Source organism: Muscardinus avellanarius (genome assembly GCF_963383645.1).
Source record: "Muscardinus avellanarius genome assembly, chromosome: 1".
Lineage (NCBI taxonomy): Eukaryota > Metazoa > Chordata > Mammalia > Rodentia > Gliridae > Muscardinus > Muscardinus avellanarius.
Genome location: NC_137786.1, coordinates 236,865,487 through 236,884,610, shown reverse-complemented (window position 1 = coordinate 236,884,610; position 19,124 = coordinate 236,865,487). Strand labels below are relative to the sequence as shown.

General features: G+C 58.6%; 1 protein-coding gene across 1 annotated transcript in view; it reads right to left on the bottom strand.

The window, feature by feature from the left end:
* The window catches only part of OSBPL5 (oxysterol binding protein like 5), a gene marked incomplete at both ends in the record, with an annotated part of 66,045 nt that extends 47,211 nt beyond the window's left edge, over positions 1 to 18,834 (bottom strand). Inside the window, one exon of the mRNA XM_080697877.1 lies at positions 18,784 to 18,834. Coding sequence (XP_080554003.1) covers positions 18,784 to 18,834 — 51 coding nt within the window. The remainder of the gene's footprint in view (positions 1 to 18,783) is intronic.
* Positions 18,835 to 19,124: the final 290 nt, after the last annotated feature.

Sequence of the window (19,124 nt, the reverse complement as noted above, 5' to 3'; positions counted from 1 at the left end):
CTCTCCCAGATCTGTCAATGGGTCACTGCCCCGGACAGGAGCCTGGCAGCCTGGGGAGACAGAGGCAGCTGCGGTCATGCTGGTGGGTTCTGTGTGCCAAGGCCTGAACCAGGGCAGCACCAGGTCCTCGCATCCCCTCTCCCACCCTGACGGCTCATAGCCCCTTCCCAGACACACGTACACATGCCCAGACCACGCCCATACATACACAGAGATCCCATGGATGCAGACCAGCTCACATACACAGACCACATGTACGTGTGCGGGCGCACAGACCCACACATGGGCAGAGATACGCAGACACACACGTCCACATACAAGCAGCAACTGATGGCGTGCCAGGCCTCCGCCCACCAGCCGCACTCTCCTTGGCAAACACTGCCTCCTTTGGGGGCCTGCTGCCCCGGCCTGGAAGAGGCTGCAGGGCCGTGGAGAAGCACCCTGAAGGCCGGGCGTGGTGGGCACGCTTGTAATCCCCGGCTTGGGAGGCGGAGACAGGAGGATCACACTGGTTTGGAGCCAGCCTCGCTGGCTTAAGAGACCCTGTTTCCAAATAAAAAAATATAAAATAGGTCTGGAAGTGTAGCCTGGAGATAGAAGGGCTTCCAGGAACCCCAGTACTGCAAAAAAAAAAAAAAAAAAAGAAGAAGAAGCACCCTGAGACAGCTTCCTCCGCGCAGGAGCAGTGAGGATGCTCCAGGGAGCAGAGTCCTGAGCCCCCGTGGGAGCAGACATGGCTTTTCTTTTTCTTTTTAAAGACTGTTCTTGGTTCCCAGGTACACAGACCTGATGCCATGACAGCTCCCCCAGACATGGGTCTCAGAGCTAAGGGAGAAACCCAGGAGGGCCCCGCGGGGCAGCACCCTGGCACCCAGCCCAGGCGGGGGCAGCACCCTGGCACCCAGCCCAGGCGGGGGCAGCACCCTGGCACCCAGCCCATCTCCCTGGGAGCCGAAGCAGCTCTGGGCCACTGCCCCAGCGCCCCACCCTCTCGGGTGTGGATGGTGAGTTAAGTCTCCAAATAGATAAGTGTGCCTGGAAGAGGAGGTCTTCGCAGACACGTCATGCTGGCCTTGGGAGGGGCTCGGCCGGCCGTGCCCACACTCCAGGCTTCTAGGCCCCAGATGTGTAAGAACTGATTTCTGCCTTTTTAATCCATGCAGTGTGTACACACTAGGATACTGAGGCAGGGGGCTGGGGCCAGGACAGGGAGGAGCCAGAGATGGAGGGGACAGGACAGCTGGGGACACTGGGTACAGGAGAGCCACCGTGCCGCACAATCCCACAGAGCTGGCCCACGCTTCGCTCAAACCCAGCTGCGCTCCGGGCCCCTCCCGGGCGCAGAAACCACCTGTCCTGCCCCCACCCCTTCAAGCTGCCTCTCACGCTCCTCCTGGCGTGCCGCCCGACACCAGCCTGGGGTAAACCCACAAAGAAGACCCGAGACTCCTCAGAGCACGGTCAGTGACGCCGCAGATGCCGGCCTGTCCCCGGGGAGGGCTGTCCAGGCAACACTGGGCCGGACACCTGGGCTTCCCGAACCAGGGGACTTTATCCAGCCCCCACAGGCAGCAGCCCACCCCCTTTACACACTCCCAACGTAAAGAGCCGAGCATGGTGGCGCATGCCCGTAATCCCAGTACCTGAGAGGCTGAGACAGGAGGATCACAAGTTTGAAGCTAGGCTTGGCTACTTAGTGAGACATTTTCTTTTTTTTTTGCAGGTCTGGGGATAGAACCCAGGAAAATTCAACCGCCAAGCTACAACCCCTGCCCTATTTTTTATTCTTTATTTTGAAATAGGGTCTTGCTAAGTTACAAAGGGCCTCACTACATAGCTGAGGCTGTCCGTGAACTGTGATCCTCCAGTCTCAGCCTCCCGGCTGTGAGACTCTGTTTTAAAATAAAAAAAAAAAAAAAGCCGGGCGTGATGGCGCACGCTTGTAATCCCAACATTCAGGAGGCTGAAACCAGAGCATCGCAGTTCACAAACAGCCTCAGCCTCAGCTACTTAGTGAGGCCCTTTGCAACTCAGTGAGATCCTGTTTCAAAACAAAGAATAAAAAATAGGGCTGAGGGTGTAGCTCATAGGTACAATGCCCTTGGGTTCCATCCCCAGCACCGCAATGAATAAATAAATAAATATAAAATGGGGCTAGGGGTGCAGCTCAGAAGCAGAATGCCAATGAGTTCAATCCCTAGTACCACACACACACACACACACACACACACACACACACACACACGTAAGTAGAGAAACCCACAAACGCGGGGCTGGCTGAGCTGCTGAGACGCCGTGCTTGTTACGGGCCTATGGCTGTGGTCTGGCCACCAAGACTCAGCCTGTGGTCTGTCGCAGCCCAGGCCCTCCCAGACTAACGCAGTCTCTGTGCGGAGCCGACTCCTCAGCTCCGGCGTCTGGACGGTTTCCTCACTCCACACACAGTCGATTCCCGGCCCACAGGAGTCTTGCCTGTCTGAACCCTTCATCTTTCTTCCAGTACTGGGGATTGAGCCCAGGGCTCTTCTGCCTTTCAGCTACACCCCCAGCTCAACCTTTCTGATTTTTCATTTGAAACAGTCTTGCTAAGTTGCCGAGGCTGGCCTTGAACCCGTGATCCTCCTCTCTCAGACTCCCAAGTACTGGGATAAAGGTGTGCTTCACTATGCTTGGCCAAAACCTCTGCCTTTTTGTTTTGTTTTGTGGTACCAGGGACTGAACCCAGAGGCATCCTATCTCCAAGCCACACCCCCAGTCCGATTTTATTTCATATTTGGAATCAGAGTCTCCCTAGGATGCTGAAAGCCTTGCTGATTGGCCAAGACTGGCTTTGAACCTGAAACCCTCCGGTGCCGGCCTCCCAAGTGCTAGGATTGTAAGCGTGTGCCGCTCCCCCGCCTCATCAGCGCTCCCTGCTTGCTCTGCAGTCTTGCAGTTCACACAGGGCTTGCAGGGCTCCCAGCCCTGGTCCCACCCTGGAATAGCAGCCCTACGAGCAGGGGCTCGTCCTGAGACTCTGAAACCCCAGGGAGGCGGGCCCTGAGCACACGGCAACTGGGCTCTGATGGAGAACTCTGGAGGGGATGGTGGTCTCCACGGGTATACGTGCCAAACGGTTCTCTGTAACTTCTATGAAGATCCAATATTATGAGAGATAAGTAAATAAATGTGACGCTGATATTATTTGTCTTTTATTCGAAGAGTCTCATTAAGCTGCAGGTGTCTGCCGGCTTTGACCCTCCTACCTCAGCTTCCCAAGCGCTAGGATTATAAGCAAGTACCCCCACACTGAGCAGACATAAATATTTTTAATAAAGAACAAAATTAAGCCAGGTGTGGTGGTGCACACCTGAAATCCCAATAGCTAGGAGGCTGAGATGGGAGGATTGCAGATTCAAGGCCAGCCTCAGCAACTTAGTGAGACCCTGTTTCAAAATGAAAAATGGGTAGGGTTGGGGGGGCATAGCTTGGAGGCAGAAAAGAATGCCCCTGGGTTGAACCCCTACTACAAAAAGTGGGGGGAGGAAGGAAGGAAGGAAGGAAAAAGAACACAGAACTCAGCTATGAACAAACACAGGGGGAAGAAAGCTTTAAAGCAGACAAAGGAAGCCAGCGCGGTGCGCACGCTTGTGATCCCAGCACTCGGGAGGCTGAGACCGGAGGATTGCAGCGTGAGGCCAGCCTCGGCTGCTTAGTGAGGCCTCCGCAACTCAGTGAGACCCTGTTTCAAAATAAAAAATAAAAAATAGGGCAGGGGATGTAGCTTGTAGGTAGAATGCCCCTGGGCTCCATCCTCAGTACTGCAAAAAGAAAGAAGAAAGAAAGGAAGGAAGGAAGGAAGAATAAAAGGGAAAAAGGAGCGAAAGGAAACAGAAATCTCTCCATCTGGGGTCTTGCTGTGACTCTAACAAGCCTTGGGCCTCTCAGCACCTGTTCCCTTCTTTTTTTTTAATTTTTTATTTCTTCTTCTTCTTTTTTTTTTTTTTTCAGTACTGGAGGTGGAATCCAGGGGCATTCTACCTTCGAGCTACACCCCAGCCCTAGTTTTTATTCTTTTATTTTGAAATAGGGTCTCACTACATTGCAAAGAGCCTCCTCACTAAGTAGCTGAGGCTGTCCTCAAACCACGATCCTCCTGTCTTGGTCTCCCAAATGCTGGGATTACAAGCGTGCGCCACCACGCCTGGCTAGCACCTGTTCACTTCTGACAGCTCTGCTCAGATAAGAGGAGACTGGGAGACTGGGAGGGGGAGAGAGACAGACAGACAGAGACAGAGAGGAGTGGTGTGTGTGTGTGTGTGTGTGTGTGTGTGTGTGTGTGTGTGTGTGTGTGTGTGTGTGTTTGGTGGTGTTGGGATGGAACCCAGGGTCTTGCACGTGCTAGGTAAGATTCTGCCCCTGAGCTGCAGCCCAGCCCTGTGAAACAAGTTTCTAAAATCAGGCAGTGACAATTAACAACCCCTCCGACCAGAAGTTAAGAAGGGCGGTCTAGAGCCACTTAGCGCAGGGCCACGGCCCTGCAGAGCGCGGCTCCCTCCAGGCGCGGGGCGTCAGGCGGAGGGCATCAGGCCGGGCCCCCGCGGCTGGCCGCTTCCAGCCCCAGCCCTGTCCTGTCCTGGCGGCCGGCTTTGGGCAGGCTTCCACACCTCTCAGAGTCTCAGTGTCCCCCCTCTGCAAAACGGGGGACGACAGAGGACCTACCGCACGGTGAGGCCTAGAGGAGATAAGCCAACGAAAGCCCTTCCACAAAGTGCAAACGTTATTAAAATTAATCACTGAAACGACCCAACGCATCAGGAAAAGGGCTGGATGATTTCTCAGCACTCTCTAAGGCTGCAGAGTTGAACCTGTGACGTGTTTGGAAAGACTCCTCCGAATGCGGCCACGGCTTTCAAACACCTGATCCTTGGCGGGGTCCACTGTCCTGCCGGAGAGTGTCTGAGGCCCGAAGAAACGACGGGGGCCCCTGATCCTTGGGACCGTTCCAGCTCTGGCCGGCTGGCTGGGGCCTGTGCCACTGGGCCGATGACGCCGGCACCCTAGCCGGCTCAGACCCGGGGATGATGGATGGCTAGTCGGGCACCAGCCAGAGACAAACAGTATGTTCTTTGCGCTTTCATGATTGCAAATAAACAGAAAAGCAGACAGTTTAAAAATAACAAACAGACTGGAAGACAGCTACGAGACTGTGGTTATTCATTCACCTCCCATTTAAACCAGCTGCAGGCTCAGCCTGCGGGGGTCACGCCCCAAGTTGGGACACCTCCTGAGTGACCCCCGTGGCCCGGTGTACGTGGGGACAGGCGTCCACGATGGCTGGTGCAAGAAGGCTCCATCTTTTTATTTTTTCTGCACTGGGGTTCTCAGCAGTGCCTCGTGGACACAGCCCAGACGAGGCCCAGCTATTTGGGAGCTCCTGGGGGCACTCTCAAAAGCACCACGCAGCCACACACCTGGGATGGCGTGTCATCAAAGGCAATTTACCACCACGCCCGGCAAGACTGTTTTTGTTGGTGGCGGTGGTGGTTTTTGGTGGTACTGGGGTTCCTGGAAACCCTTCTACCTCCGGGCTACACTCCCAGACCTATTTTTATATTTTTTTATTTGGAAACAGGGTCTCTTAAGCCAGCGCGGCCGGCTTCGAACCTGCGCGATCCTCCTGTCTCCGCCTCCCAAGGGCAGGGATGACAAGCATGTGCCACCACACCTGGCAAGACTCTGTTTTAAGATTAAAAAAAAAAATAGCCGAGCGTGGTGGCGCACGCTTGTAATCCCAGCATTCGGGAGGCTGAGACAGGAGGATCACAGTTAGCTGACAGCTTCAAGCTATTTAGTGAGACCCTCCACAACTCAGTGAAACTCTGTTTCAAAATAAAGAATAAAAAATAGGGCGGGAGTGTAGCTCGGAGGTAGAATGCTCCTGGGTTCCATCCTCAGACCCACACACACACACACACACAAAGATTTTAAAAAATAAGTAAAATATTATAAAAATACTTATAAAAAATAAGTAAAAAAGGGATGAGGGTCTAGTTGAGATAGATGGCCCCTAAGTTCAATTCCCAGTACAAAAAAAAAAAAAAAAAAAAAAAAGGCCAGCTGGTGGATATCTCTCCCTTTCTACCTGTAGGGTGAGATTTCCAGAGGGCCATGTTGTGGGTGTTGGCTGACACCCCAGTTGAGGGGGCAGCTAATACACGCTCTGGCCTGCTGATCCTGCTGAGAATGCTGGGATGGAGAGAGGGCGGGGCTACGGCGGGAGGTGCTGGTGGAGGCTCCCTGGCCCTGGCCCTGACCAGGCGGGTGGCCCGCGGCTTCCTGCCAGCCCTGTGGCCTCCCCCACAGAGTTCAGAGCAGGTGAGCCTTCAAAGCTCAACCCCCAGCCCGGCTGAGCCACGGCTCCCTGGAGACCACACGACAGTCAAGCCTTGAGTGGGTGGAATCTGAAAATATCTCCATGCGGTCCTGGGCAGGAAAGCTGCGACCCAGCTGCAGACGCCGGGCTGGGCCAGGCCCCCGCAGAGCCTGCAGGCCCCTTGGCCTGACCCCAGCCCTCCCCGCTGCTCAGATCTCAGGGTTGAGCCTATTTTGGTGTTTATAATTAAGAAAAAAAAATTTTTTTCTTCTTTTTTTGATACCGGAGATTGACTCCGAGGGAGTTCTACCACTGAGCTACACCCATATCCCTTTTTTTTTTTTTTGAAATAGGGCCTCTTTAAGTTGCTAAGACGAGCCTTGAACCTGCAGTCCTACCTGGGCCTCCCAAGTACTGGGATTATAGCATGCCTGGCTTAATTAACAGAATGTGTTGGCCACTGAGAGACCGCTGGGGACCCTGGTGAACGCCTTTGAGGGCAGCTCTGTCTCCTGCAGGCCAGGCTGAAGGCAGAGCCTCCCTCTCATGGGATGGGAGAGCCTGGGCTCTTTCGGCAAGACCCCCAAGGCCAGGAGGTCAGCGGTGGACCCCAGAAGGGATCTGGCCACATTCTGATGGGCTACAGATGGCACCCCTGGACCCAGAGGCTGCCCCTTGGCCTAGACCCCCAGCCCAGGAGCCCTGACCGCAGAACTCGCTTCACTGATGGAACGGAAACAAACGGGATGTCTTCCACAGGACGGGAAGCAACTGCGACGGTGTGGGCCGAGCAAGGCAAACAAAGGCGGCCGGCCTCCGTAGCCAGGCCGGCAGGTGGAGCCGTGATGGCTGCACGCGGCAGCGTCTGCAGCTCCTCCGGTGCTCTAAAAGATTCCCAGCGAGAAAGCACGTGAGCAGAACGGTCCGCAGCACCCGCCGGCGGAGGCTGCGTTTGTTTAGGGATCCGTCCATATATAGTAAACGCGTAAAAACCCAGCTGGGAGCTTGCCCTTGGAAACCCTGGACGGGGGCTCTTGGGGAAGGAGTGCGCCAGGCCTCGGCCAAGGGCCGGCTCCCGGCCTTCCTTCTGAAGCACTGTGGTCCTCCGCGCTGGAGGAGGACGAGGCCAACACACAAACCCAAGGATCTTGACGGGGCGGTGGGCTTCGGCTTGTCACAATGCTCAATTATTATTTTTTTTTCAGTACTGGGGATGGAACCCAGGGGCATTCTACCTCCGAGCCGCACCCTCAGCCCTATTTTTATTCTTTATTTTGAAACAGGTTCTAACTGAGTTGCAGAGGGCCTCACTAAGTAGCCGGGGCTGGCTACAAACCGCGATCCTCCTGTCTCAGCCTCCCGAATGCTGGGATGACAAGTGAGCGCCACCACGCCCGGCCACAATGCTTAATTATGCATCGACGTTTTCCTTAAGGAGAGGAGATGGTTCCTCACTGATCTGACAGCCCAAGCCACCTCTACGCAGGCCTCAGGGCCGGCTGGGTCCTGCGCCCACAGCAGGCCTGGCTCCTGGTTTTGGCCGAGTCCTCGAGCATGCCCGTGAGGCGGCAGCACAGTGGCCCGTCTCAGACGAGGAAACCGCGTCCCCAAGCCCTAGAGGCTTGCCCAGGGCCACGCAAGGTGAGGATTCCTGACCTGTCTGCTGGTTACTGAGCCCATGTTCGAACCACCATGGCACCCAGACGGCCAGACAGGAGCACTGGGGAGTCCACACGGGCTGGAAGCCCCCGCCTGACTCGGTAGGAAGCGTGGAGCGCCAGTGGGGACATCTATGAACCCCAAACAAGAGCCTAAATCCACAAACAGAAGCAGCAGCTCTTGACCCACTCAGGGAGGAATGAATGACCCACGCAGGGAGAAAAAGAACGTTTCCCAAGGTAGAGGGAGGCAGGAGTGGGCATCAAGGGGCCCTGATCGAAGGAAGTGGGGCCAGCAGCAGAGGGACCCCGGCCCATGGGAGAGGGGCAGAGGGGGATGAGGGCAGTCAACGTGCTCCACAGAGGTGACGGGCCAGGGGTCCAGAGGAAGAGAGCCAGGGCCTGGGTGCCCAGTGCCCTGCAAGCCTGCCATTCCCATACTCCTTCCAGATGCCAGGCGCTCCTGGGGACACAGAGTGCCCAGATGGAGACAGGAAGGGCAGCTGCAAGCAGAGGTATGGGTGGCGCAGAGCCCCACTGGGTGCCCGTGCCCCAGGTGGCTCTACAGAAGGACCCCAGTGCGCAGTCAGGGCGAGTGGCCACGAGGACACCGGCCTGGATGCCCAAGTCACATCAGAGTGAGCGCCCAGCAGACCTGGCGAGCAGGGACCAGGGTGGCCCTGGCTGGCTGGCGGGGGTCCTGCACACCGCTCCCCTCTGGTCTTCATATGAGAGGAAGGAAGAGTGCACCCAGCCCGCCAGGCCGGGCAGCTGGAGGGTTCTCCTGAGAACAGGGGCGCTAGCTGGTGGTGGCACCCACCGTGAGGGACAGGCTGCTGGGAGCTAGCCAGCCGGGCTGCATGCAGGGAGGCCAGCGCCTTGAGGACGGGGTCCCAGCGGCCCCACCACTGAGGGCCAGACCATGGCAGCCACCTGCTCTTTTTATTTATTTTTATTTATTGACTTATTTATTTACTTATTTATTTTTGCAGTACTGGGGATGGAACCCAGGGGCATTCTACCTCCAAGCTACACCCTCAGCCCTATTTTTTATTCTTAATTTTTAAACAGGGTCTCACTGAGTTGCAGAGGGCCTCACTGAGTAGCTGAGGCTGTCCGCAAATCGTGATCCTCCTGTCTCAGCTTCCCGAATGCTGGGATTATAAGCGTGCACCACCACGCCTGGCTCTTCTTAGTGTGTGTGTGTGTGTGTGTGTGTGTGTGTGTGTGTGTGTGTGTGTGTATTTATGAGAGTATGAGAGAGAGACAGACAGACAGACACTGGGCACTGACCTCAGGAGCGCTACAACCCCAGCCCTTTTATTTTGAGACAGGGCCTTGCTAAATTGCTGAGCCTAGCCCTCAGTCTGCAATCCTCCGGCCTCAGCCTCTGGAGCAGCTGGGATCCCTGGCCTGAGTCACTGCACCCCGCGGCCACATGCCTGAGCACACCGGGGACCACCGCTTGGGTGTGTCCAACAGAAAACAAATCCAATTGCACCTCCAGGAACCTCCACGAGAGCTCACCTGCCCGTCCGTCCAGCGAGGATGACCCACGGTGGCCCCTTGGGTGGACCAGCAGCCGGCCCTGTCCCCAAGCAGCCTTGCCCTCGGGTGCCACACTAGGGCTGAATTTTACATTTCTAGGTCAGTGCCCCATCTTCACACCCCAAACTCTCCCCGCCTGTGTGGCGGGCGCCCTGCGTCCTCTACCTGGGGGACCTGCTCTTCAGGGATCTGCTATTCAGAGGCAGAATCTAGGCCTCGCCGCAGCGGGGGCCACGCGTTCCCGCAGGAGCCAGGCCCGAAGTGGAAAGCCGAGGAGGTGCTGCCGACCCAGGGCTCCCTTCAAAGCTGCCGCCCACGCTGCCGCCCGCTTTCTGGGCCTGGGCTGGTTCTTTTTTCCCTGCCCTGCCCCAGGACTGCAGGAGAGCAAGGGGCATGCGTGGGGGAAGTGGTCATCGGTCACCCCAGGACCCGCTCCTGGGGTCACGGTGCAGAAGCCGAGGCTCCGGGACACCCAAGGAAACACGTTTTCTATGTGAGAGTGGGAGGGGGAAGGGAGGGAGAATCCAGCCACCCAATACTACAGCTTCCACGCTTTTTAAAAGTACTGAAAAAGTTGGGTGTGGTGGCACATGCTTGTAATCCTAGGACTTAGGAGGCCGAGACAGGAGGATCAAGGTTCGCGGCCAGCCTTGGCAATTTGTGAGGCCCTCCGCAACTTACTGGGACCCTGTTTCAAAATAAAGAATAAAATAGGGCTGGGGGTGTAGCTTGGAGGTAGAATGACCCTGGGTTCTATTCCCAGTGCCACAAAAAAAATTAAAATTAAAAATAGTGTCAACTTTTTCCCTGTATTAAATGAAGTGGTGTCCCGGATGTGAAATGGCTGGAAGAACATGACGGGAGCCCGGACACCTGGGCTGCGGGTGGTGAGCAGCCATTCTGACGGTCGCGGGGCCTCGGAAGCTTCTCTCTGGCGCCACTGCGCAGGAGGCCCGGGACCCACAGGCTGGGAGGATGTCAGGGTGGGGGGCCCAGAGAGGGGCAGCTCGGGGCCCTGCCATCTCCCCCCTCCTCCCCCCAAACAGAAGCCCGCAGGCGCCATGGGCTGGGGTTGACCACTGGACCACCCCAGATAGACGCCGGCCCATGTTGGGCTGGAGAAGGAAAAACAGGTGCTCCAGAGCTACAGAAAATGAAGGTAGGTGTGTGTGTGTGTGTGTGTGTGTGTGTGTGTGTGTGTGTGTGTGTGAGACAGACAGACAGACAGACAGACAGGGGATTGAATCCAGGACCATTCTATCTCCAAGCCACATTCCAGGCCTTTTTTTAATTTTAATTTTTTTAATTTTAATTTTAATTTTTGTGGTACCGGGGAAGGAACTCAGAGGCATTGTACCTCCAAGCTACGCCCCCAGCCCTATTTTGAAACAGGGTCTCACTGAATCGCAGAGGGCCTCACTAAGTAGCTGAGGCTGGCCGCGAACTGTGATCCTCCTGTGTCAGCCTCCCAAATGCTGGGACTACAAGCGTGCGCCACCACGCCCAGCTCTTAATTTTTATTTTGAAATAGGGTTTTGTTAGGTTGATGAGAGTCCCATTCATTGCTGAGACTATCCTCGAACCTGCGATCCTCCTGCCTCCGCCTCCGAAGGGCTGGGATTACAGGCGCGCACCACTCCTATGCCCACCGAGCCACGGGATGAGACTTGTGCAGGCCTGTTTTTAATCCAGGACACAGGGCACACCAAAGGCCAAGGCGAAGCGGGCTGCTCTCAGGCCAGCCCCCCTGCCCCAAGCACCAGGCCTGGGGTTAACGAGGTCGCCCTATAACCAAGAAGGGGCAGAGGGAAGAAGGCGGGCTAGAGAGGGGACCACTGGATCCCCAAGCCCCAGGCCAGGGGCCTCATGGATCCGTTCCACCAGGGACAATGAACTATGATCCCAACCCTACGAGTAACGACGCACGTGCTCGGAAGACCAGCTACAAGCTGACCACTTCCCCCGGACTCGCTGCCCCTTCAGAGGTCGGGGGGTCCACCCACGGAGGGGACAGCTCGGCCCAAGGAGCCGGGGATAAAAGCCGTGTTCAGAAGAGGCCTGCAGAGGTGGAGGGGAAGAGTAGGGTCCACCTGGGGTTCTGCACCCAGGAACGGCTAGGGATAGAGCAAGGGGTGGCCCCGGACTGTCCATCCCGGGGACATGAAACGCGGCGGCGGACGCGTGGAAACTCCTAAGCAGTGCCCTCAAGCCGTCTGCTACTCACCCACTTACCCTGGGCTTGGGCTTTCAAGGCCGGCTCTGAGCCCCACGTCACAGAAGGCGAGGGAGGCGTGGAGAAGAAGGAACTTGGCCGGCCAGGCGTCTGGGGAGAGGAATTCCGACACTGTCTCCCTTGGCCTGGCCTCAGGTCCACCGGCCCCTGACGCCATCAGCAGCTTAGGCCCTGGCCAGCAGCCCCCGCCCGCAGCCCCGGGGCCTGGACTAGGCATCGAGAGGCCCAGCAAGGCGTCTCTACAGCCCCAGCGACTGGAATGGCAGCTGGCTGCAGTCCTAACAGCGGTCACTTTGCTGCCCCGGCTCGGCTCTGCAGGTGGCCCGGGGGGGGGGGGGGCTCCCTGCATGACAGGGCCGCCTGCCCCGGCCCTGGTCCCTCCCCCTTTGGCCTGAACCCACGGGATTTTGGATAACTCCCTGGCGCAGCTGGGGGTGAAGTTTGCTGTATCAGCTGGGAATCTGGCCTTCTTAGCACTCTGCCCTGCGCCCCACTGGTCAGCCACCCCACCCCGCTCTCCTGGGGAAGGGGCTCTGGCCACTGTCCAGAGCTTGGGCAGCACGTGGGGCTCTCCTTTCTATGTGCAGGGGGCAGGTGCTGTGATGAGACCCATGTGACCGACGGTAGCCACCCCGCAGCGGGCAGCTTGTGTAGGGGACACTGCTGCCCAGCCTGGCGGGCATCCCTGCATCGCGCTCACAGCAGAGATGGGTACAAAAATCCCACTGTCCAGACCCATGGGCCACAGCCAGAATGAGGCCCAAAGACACACGCCATATATTTACTTATTCTGGTACTAGGGACTGAATCCAGGGGCCTTTGATCTCACACTCATACCCTCAGCCCTTTTTATTTTTCTGCGGTATAAGGGATGGAACCCAGGGACACTGTGCCTCCGAGCCACGCCCCCAGCCCTATTTTTCAGTCTTTTTTAGTTTATGAAACAGGGTCTCATGAGTTGCAGAGGGCCTCACTAAGTAGCTAAGGCTGTCCACGAACCGCAATCCTCCGGTCTCCGCCTTCCGGATGCTGGGATTACAAGTGTGCGCCACCATGCAGGGTCTCAATTAAGTTGCTGAGGGCCTCACTAAGAAAACTGCTGAGGCTGGCCTTGACCCTGCGGTCCTCCTGTCTCAGCCTCCCAAGTACTGGGATTACACACAGGTGTGGCCACACCCCGCTATAACCACAGACCCTTTCCTGGATGCACTGCCGTTTATTCACTCCAGTAGTGGGGCATGCAAAGTCCCACCGGAGCCCGGTATATGGAGCACAGAGCTGTCAACGCCCCCCGCCCGCCCTCCCCAGCCCCCACATGCCGTATTCACCCAATAGGTGGGCACATGCGGTCAGCCTGCAAGTTGCTGCTCCCCCAGGCTGGGCAAGGGCACTGCCTGTAGAAGAAGACACTGATGGTGGGTTTGTCCTGAGCCGGTGAGGGTGGGAAGAAGGCGGGGGCCATGGGCACCCTCTGGCTCCCCCTGGTGGTCCCAGAGCCTGGCTTCCCCTGCTCAGGAGCCCTGGGGGCCAGGCAGTCCCTCCCTGGAGGGCCTCCCGGTAGCCCGAGGCAGGTTTATCAGTCAGTGCTCTTACAGCTATAATCCAAAAGACCTGGCCACGTAAGTTAGAGAAGGAAGGTTTATTAGCTCGGGGTTTTCCCTGCACATACCGGGGTTCAGTCTCTTGAGGCCAGGGCCCCGGATCTCAGTGCAGGGAGACAGGGAGAGCACGGCTTCACTCTCACCTCACTAAGCAAGAGCCAGAGCGGGGGAGGAGCCGCGTGTGTGATCCCCAGGCTGCACCCCGGACCCGCCTTCCCAGCCACACCTCCCGCCCAGGCCACCCAGATAAATCCTTACAATGGACTCAGCCACGGCCGAGATTCCAACCCTCAGGGCTCAACTACAGCAGCTCCAAAGGCCGACTTCGGGGCGCTTCAAGGGGCTGTCCCCTATCTAACTCTAACAAGAGGGGGCCCCGACACACCCTGACTCCCCTTCGGTCTGCCTCTGTGCCGGCCAGGGTCAGGGCGGAAGCAGGAGCCAGCAGAGCAGACCCGTCATAGCCAGGGAATCCAACATCAGGCGTCCTGTGAGCAGCGGCAGGTCCTGTGGCAGAGCGGCCAGCGAGGGCCACGCCGGCGGCCAGTCTCCTACCGGGACAGATGCTGGCGAGGCCCGAGTCAGCGGGAGAGGAGACGGGATGGCTGGTCTCAGTCCACCTTCCTGGGCTGTCCCAGGAAGAGAGAACTTACTGAGTACCAGGCCCTGGGAGCAGAGCCTGGAGCAGATGTTCAGGCAACAGAGATGGAGGCCGGTGGTATTAAGACATTCAGTTAAATGAGAAACTGAGATAATTTCAGATAGAAAACAATGACTCTAGCTACTCTGGGACGGGTGCTTTGGGATAGGAAAAGACGGACGGCGTCTTGAACAGGTAACCGACGGGGTGAGGCCTGATTAGATGAGGCCACCGCATGCAGACCTGCAGACCCGGAGGAGGGCTGCAGGCAGAAACACAGCTGATGCAAAGGCCCTGGGGTAAGGAAGGCCAGGCGTGTGGCTGGTTCTCTAAGGTCAGGGACCAGGACATTGAGGGCCTGGTGGGGCATGGTGAATCCCCAAGGGCTCTTTGGGGACTAGGTATATGGTGTGTGTGTGTGTGTGTGTGTGTGTGTGTATTTTTCTTTTGCGGTACTGGGGATTGAACCTAGAGGCATTCTGCCTCGGAGCTACACCCCCAGCCCTATTTTTTAGTCTTTATTTTAAAACAGGGTCTCACTGAGTTACAGAGGACCTCACTAAGGAGCTGAGGCCGTCTGCAAACCGCAATCCTCCTGTCTCAGCCTCCCAAATGCTGGGATCACAAGTGTGCACCACTGCACCTGGCTTGTGGTTTATATACATATATATATATGAACCACATATATATATATATAGTGTGCGTGTGTGGGGGGAGGGATGGAACCCTTCTATCTCCGGGCTACACTCCCAGACCTATTTTATATTTTATTTGGAAACAGGGTCTCTTAAGCCAGCGAGGCTGGCTTTGAACCTGCGCGATTCTCCTGTCTCCGCCTCCCAAGCGCGGGGATTGCAAGCGTGCGCCACTGCTTGTGGTTTATATTTTTAAAGACCATGCTGGCTGCCGGCTGGAGAAGGGCCGGGCAGGCAGGAATGGAGGCCTGTGAGTGCTTCAGGCAAGAGCGGGCAGTGGGAGGAACTGCATGTGGGGTCGGCTAGGGAGGCTGAGCAGCGCATCAGCTTGGGGTCTCTTACGTTGGAAGCAAAGGCCCCCTGGGTATTCTAGGCCCTTCCCCGCCCGCCAACAAGGCTCACGCTTGAGTAGCAGGGAGCCTCTCCTCATGACCTGGATGACCTTGGAGAGGCTGTGATGGGCAAGGCCACCCCAGGGGCCTGGTTGGGTGGCTCCCAGGCCTCCCTTGAAGGTCTTCAGGCCCCGCACCCCACCCCACAGGCTGTGATTCTGGTTGCAGAATACCCTCTTGGGATCCCCAAGGCAGGGCCAGCGTGCCCACATCCTGGACCTGCAATATTCCTGACCTTGCAGGCGGATTCCCCCGCTGCCTGTCTCCCCCGCCCCCCGCCATCCCGAACCCTGGCCCTGGGGACAGAGCAGGGCCCCCTCGGCTTGGACTCCAGCGCGTGGCCCTTCTGCACTCTCGTGGACACGCTCCAGAGGCCCTGGCTCGGAACCACGCAGTGCCGAGAACGCCACCATCCAAAGTCCAGTCCTCGGCTGTCCCCAGCCCCAGCAGCCTTCCGACCTGCACACTTGTCTGGGCCACGCTGCCCACGCGGCCGGCCCAGCCACCACCCGCGAACCCCGAGGGGTCCCGCCCCCCTGACTCTGAATTCTTTTTCCTTGAACTGCAGGTCATTCAGATCCCCTGGCCTTAAACAACGTGCTTTTACCACCTGGGGAAGCGCTCCACCTGGGCAGAGTCCCAGAATCCACCGGGGCCACGCTCCCCCAAACCCAGCTGCCAGAGACACACAGCAATCTTCAAGCCACTGGCTCGTCACCGCGCGTCTCTGCCCTCCCCCAAGCGAAGGATGTCAGATCCCTATCGGAACTTAGAAAGCTTCCAGGAAGCCTAGATTTCAGGAGAAAAATGGGTCCTGGACATTTCCTGCACAGTAGATACAATCTGGGGGTGGGGGCTGGGGCGGAAGGCGGAGCATCTTAAGGAGCCCCCAGCAGTGCCGGGAATGCCTTCCCCTATCCCAGCCAGCCAGACCACCGGGCCAGGAAAGCACCTCCATCTGCTATCCACAACGCACTGCTGGGGTTCGGGGCAGCACAGAGATCTCCCTGAGAACCCGCCTGGCTGCTGTGTTAAGCAGCCTGGCAAGACAGACCAGACAGACGTGTGGCGCTCGCCTCCCTGGCACCCGGGCCCTGCGTTAAAGGGCCCGCCACCCTGCCCCGCACACGTGCCGGCCAACAATGCGCCTGCAGGTCCAGCGCCTGGAGCCTGCAGGGAACCAGCCAGATGCCACTGTCTGGTCCGCAGATCTCCCTGACCTGCCTGCCATCTGCAAGAGCCCTCCCTTTCTCAGCTGTCAAGTTCAAGGGATCAGCTGGGGCCTGCGTAAACAATGAAGTGGGGTGAACCCATGGCAGAGATGGATGGGGTGGCAGTTCAGCCCGTTATCCTCTGAGGGGCAGGGTTTTTGCTCAGCCTGGGACCTGGGTCTACTCTGGCGCAGACAGACCCAAGACAGCAGTGTTCATTCCGCAGGCCAGGCCCACTTCTCCGGGCCCTGGCGCCCCTTCTTGTCCCTGGTCTGTGAAAAGTATCTCACGACGGCGTGGGCCCCAAAGCAGACACATACAAATCGAACCTCAGGCAGACAAGTTAGTAAGAGCCCAAGACAGTGGAAAAAGAGAAATCTAACCTTGCCAGGCCCTGCTCCGCCCAAGGCGGGTGAGGAAAGAGAAACCCATTGGGCCTGGGGTGTGCTGGGGAATCTACTTACACCCCTAAGAGCAGACCCAAACCCTAACTCCAGCAGGGTTCTGCCAGCAGCCAGCCAGCTGTCTGGGTTGGGCCGGGCAGCTGGGAGACCCAGGCTGAACCTGTGGCTGGAGGGCTGCGCCCAGCCTCCTGTGGGATGCCACCCTCCTTCCTCCACCAGTCCACAGCTGCACAGGACCCTCTGGGAGACTCAAGTCCTCCCACAATACTCGAGGCTCCCTGCCTTTCTTTAGGGGGGCCAGGGGTCTAGTGAGGACACCCTGGGTGGACAGAGGGGGAAGGCACCCCTGCTCTGGGGCCAGACAAAGTCCCCCATGGAAGCCAGGGGGCGACTGGTATGCCACACATCTGATCCCAGCCCCAGGATCCAGACAGCACCTCACCTGCCTCTGCAAACACCCCGCAGCCTCCGCGCTGGCCTGGGGGTGGAGGGAGAGCCCCCCACTCTCACGGTCTGAGCAGCCACCCCCCTGCCTGGTCCTGGCCCCTTTAATAAGCCCCACCAAGCGCAGGGCACGGAGCTGAGCTAGCTGCTCCCACGCCGGCCCCACCCTCCATCGCCACGCGGGCGGGGCCCCAGCGCCGGCCACTGTCGGGGTCCAGGGGGCTGCGTCCAGCCCTGCGCCCGGGGCTGCGGCTCGGGGACCTCGCTGGACGCCCGGCCTGCTCGGGCGCTCCGGGCCTCCCCGCCCCGGGCTTGGCGCCCTTACCGTGCCGCTGCGCTGGCTGCTCGGAGCTCCGGCCGGGCGCGGGGCTCAGCTGGCGGCTGCAGGAAATGCCCGAGGACGGACCCAGCGCGAGGCGGAGCGAGGGAGCGGGGAGGAGGCGGAGGAGGAGGCGGGAGGAGGGCGCGGCGGCCGCAAAACCCGGGCGGATCGCAGCCGCGCGCTGGAGCGGCGCCGCGGGACCCCGGTGCAGCCGTCCGCGCACCTGCGGCTGGGCGTGATGGCCAGCTGGGCAAGACGGCCAGAGGCTTGGCCCGGCAGGTGGAGAGCACCGGGGTCAGTCTTGTGGGGTTCACACGTTTAGGGGTGCGGGAAAGTGCGGTGGTCACAAAGTTACGCACACCCCAAAGCTTGCTCTAGTCGGAGCCTGGGTGCCCCTTCTCCGACCCCCCCCCAAAAAAAATAAAATAAACCTGCCGGCCTCCCATCCCTCAGTCACTAGAAGCAGCCCGAACACCAGAAGGTCCCCAGAACTCAGAGCCCCCTGCCCTGGTCTTCTGTCCGTGCTCAAAGGTACCTGTACCACATTCCACACTTCCAGCTATACCTTCCTCAGGACTGTGGGAGAACGGGCTTCCACGGCTAAGTCCTGTTTCCGTTCCTTCCTCTCTTTCTGCCTTCCCCCAAGATCTCTCTAGACCCCTCTCCTCAGGCTTCTTGCATCCAAAAGGCTCTTGTCCTAATTATTTCAAAGGATGGCCACACAGGAGCAGAGGGGGCCTCCCCAGCCCTCCCCTGGAGGCTTGGTCACAAGCCCCTGGCTGGCCCCAAGCACCTCCCCCCCCCCCCCCGCCAGCTGTGTTCCCAGGATGGGGTGCTCAGGGGCCCTGCCGGGGCCTTCCTACCATCCATTCTCAAGATAGGAACCCTTTCCAAACCTCGGTAGCAGGGCCTGGGCAGGGCCGGAGCCTGTTTTGCAGCTGACAAGTCTCACTCCAGGTTTGCAGGTGCCTTTAGGGCGGAGCCCGAGGCTGGAGACCTTGAGGTATTGCAAGGCCACCTGGCAGGGCTGTGGTTGGGGTGTTCAACTGCCCCCTGGGGCTCCTTCCAGGGCCTGGAGTTGAAGTGGGCCCTTGTGGCCAGCCAATCCCGTCCCCGCTCAGCCCCGGCCTGGCCACCCTGTTAGACCAGGGTGTGCTGAGCACCAACTCCTGGCTCACTGGCTCCTGCCAATCAGAGGGGCCATGGGACCAGGAGGCGGGGGCCACCTGCACCTGCCCTCAGCTAACCCCAGGACCAGCCATGGCTGACCCCATAGTCACCTTGCGAGGTCTCCGGATGCAGAACTGTTCAGACAAGATGCTCAGGGCCATGGTGGGACCGCTCCGTGTGGCCTGGGGCCTGTGGCCTACGCCCCTTCCGGAGAGGGTGTGGGGAATGTCGGTGGAGGGTGGATGGGGACCAGCCGAGGTGCTCCGCTGCTCCGAAGCCGCACAACGCCGGGCGTGGCCGCCTAGCACCCTGTGAGTTGCCAGTTGCTGGAGCCAGCCCCTAGGGAATTGGGGAAGAAAACAGCCCCTACTCCCTGGAGCAGAGGCCTCCGGAGCCACAGCAGGAAGACTGCCAGTCAGTGGATGTGGTGGGACCTCCTCCACCAGGGGCA